Source organism: the organism of the source record quoted next, assembly GCF_019968955.1.
Source record: "MAG: Porospora cf. gigantea A chromosome Unknown PgA_NODE_3375_length_2689_cov_903.819, whole genome shotgun sequence".
Taxonomy (NCBI): domain Eukaryota; phylum Apicomplexa; class Conoidasida; order Eugregarinorida; family Porosporidae; genus Porospora; species Porospora cf. gigantea A.
The window spans coordinates 1-2,689 of record NW_027151627.1 but is presented as its reverse complement, the minus strand read 5'-3'; the positions used below and the strand labels follow the sequence as shown (position 1 = coordinate 2,689).

The 2,689-nt window shown below is 51.2% G+C and overlaps 1 protein-coding gene across 1 annotated transcript; it reads left to right on the top strand.

Annotated features, from left to right (window-relative positions):
* Positions 1–1,065: 1,065 nt before the first annotated feature.
* On the top strand, positions 1,066–1,287 carry KVP18_000116 (uncharacterized protein; the record flags this gene model as incomplete). Its single annotated transcript, XM_067950611.1, has 1 exon — positions 1,066–1,287. One exon carries the CDS (start codon positions 1,066–1,068, stop codon positions 1,285–1,287), a length of 222 nt encoding a protein of 73 aa, XP_067809593.1.
* Between the last annotated feature and the right edge of the window lie 1,402 nt (positions 1,288–2,689).

The following is a 2,689-nucleotide window of genomic DNA, read 5'->3' as shown; positions in this document are numbered from 1 at the left end:
GCAACCCCTAAATCGGCAGCAAGCCCGGAGTAGTCTGAATCGAGTCGTGGAGCACGACTCCACTCTTGAACATTGAGCTCACTCATACCGGCGGCTTGCCTTCATGCCTGCCTCCAATTACACTTGGGAGAACCGACTCTCCTTGCTGGTCAAAGGCTCGTCTCTTGTCGAGACGGAGGCTCTCGCCTCCCAACGGCATCTCAGACCTTCCCTTCCGTCTTACGTGACCTCAGCGGTCACCGGATAAACGCGGAACAGTTCAAGCTCGAGCTGCTGCCTTCCATCACATTGTAGGACTACATCGTAAATGCTAGGTGATTCAATTGATTTCCGAATGTATGTGTGTGGGGCGCATTTTATGTGTGCAAGCTGGGAATTGGATTGTTCAGGAGCCCAAGTGGCGTCAGCGCATGACGCCACCTCGTCTGAGCGGCACAAGGGGAATTGTCAATGAACGGGGGAAGTTCCTATTATCGTCCAGGAAAATCCTTATCACTAAACATACCTGCTGCTACGAAATCGGGACAGTACGGACGACCCGGCATCTAAGAGGTAGAACCGCGTGATTACGTGTCACGAATTATTATTAAGTTCGTAGCCACAAATTGTGAAGCTCTCTTCATTGGCAATTATAAAAAAGTTGGTAGTCACATATCATGCGGGGTAATCACATGAAGCTCTCTTATCATGAAGCTCCTTCATTGGCAATCATTGGTAGTCTGATTCGTATTAACGCTGGTAGTCACATATCATTGGTAGCCACAAATTGTGAAGCCCGGAGTAGTCTGATTCGTATTAACGCTGGACAATCGCTTATTGGCAACCCCTAAAAAAATCAATGACACTAGACAGATACCAGTCCTGCCACGCCGTGCAGAACCGGCCTCGAGGCAGCTCCGTTCGCCCCTGCGTCGTGAGATTACCATCGTGGTACATCATCTCCTGACAACTAGAGAGTGGCACGACTGGAAAGTCCCGAACCAGAGCAGGATTAGGGAGTCTGTTGAACGTCTATATGAGGGAGCTTTCGAGATCACTGACGAGCTGGCCAAGCGATGCTTCAGGATGCATGACGCAGTCCATGACTGCATGGGAGGCCTGCCGGAAGGGTACTTCAAGCGGCAGTCATTCTACGATGTTGGCCTCATCGTGGACTCAATCCTGTGTGATTCTCGCATCGATCATCTCTACAAAATGCACTTCCTGCTTAGCAGCGGGGAGCTCCTGGGCGACTCAGTGCTTAAGTTGGAAGAAGGAGTAAGGCATGCTTGGGTTGGCGGCAGCTGACCATAATCGATAAGCACAGGGTGATCCTGGTGTTGGATGCTGAGTGGAAGAGAGGGACGTAGTGTTGGCAGTGTGATGCGCAGCATCGTGACAGATGCTTCCATCTGCTTGCAGGCTTCCAAGGTGCAGCCCAGCGCCAGCATGGAAGACCTGGATCTTGTTCGTGAGCTGAGCTAACCTTTACGATGTAGTCCTACAATGTGATGGAAGGCAGCAGCTCGAGCTTGGACTGTTCCGCTTTTATCCAGTGACTGCTAAGGTCACGTAAGACGGAAGGGAAGGTCTGAGATGCCGTTGGGAGGCGAGAGCCTCCGTCTCGACAAGAGACCAAGGAGAGTCGGTTCTCCCAAGTGTAATTGGAGGCAGGCATGAAGGCGAGCCGCCGGCATGAGTGAGCTCAATGTTCAAGAGTGGAGTCCTACTCCACGACTCGATTCAGACTACTCCGGGCTTGCTGCCGATTTAGGGGTTGCCAAGAAGCGATTGTCCAGCGGTAATAGGAAGCCTTGCGCTCTGTACTGGAGGTAAAGTCCCCGCAGGCTTGGTCAAGCGGACCACCCGTGATGGGAGTCATGGCGTAGTTACCATCTCACCATGGCGCATGCTTATCATTCGACTAGTTCGTTTGGACACCCGAGTTAGGAATATCGCTACACTTTCGAGGTGTGCAGAATGGGGCTTAGTATTGGCCAACCCCCGCATAATATGCAACTACCGACTTTTTTTTAATTATTTCTAATTAATAGCTTCACAATTTGTGGCAACCAACATATTAATAATTTGTGGCTACCAACTTATTAATAATTCCCAGCTTGGAAAATCACCAATCATAGAAAATCCGCCCCACACACAGATGCCATTCGGAAATCAACACAATCACCTGGCATTTACGATGTAGTCCTACAATGTGACGGAAGGCAGCAGCTCGAGCTTGAACTGTTCCGCGTTTATCCGGTGACTGCTGAGGTCACGTAAGACGGAGGGGAAGGTCTGAGATGCCGTAGGGAGGCGAGAGCCTCCGTCTCGACAAGAGACGAGCCTTCGACCAGCAAGGGAGTCGGTTCTCCTAAGTGTAATTGGAGGCAGGCAAGAAGGCGAGCGGCCGGTATGAGTGAGCTCAATGTTCAAGAGTGGACGACTCGATTCAGACTACTCCGGGCTTGCTGCCGATTTAGGGGTTGCCAAGAAGCGATGTCCAGCGTTAATACGAAGCCTTGCGCTATGTACTGGAGGTAAAGTCCCCGCATGCTTGGTCAAGCGGACCACCCGTGATGGGAGTCATGGCGTAGTTACCATCTCGCCGTGGCGCATGCTTATCATTCGACTAGTTCGTTTGGATACCCGAGTTAGGAATATCGCTACACTTTCGAGGTGTGCAGAATGGGGCTTAGTATTGGCCAAC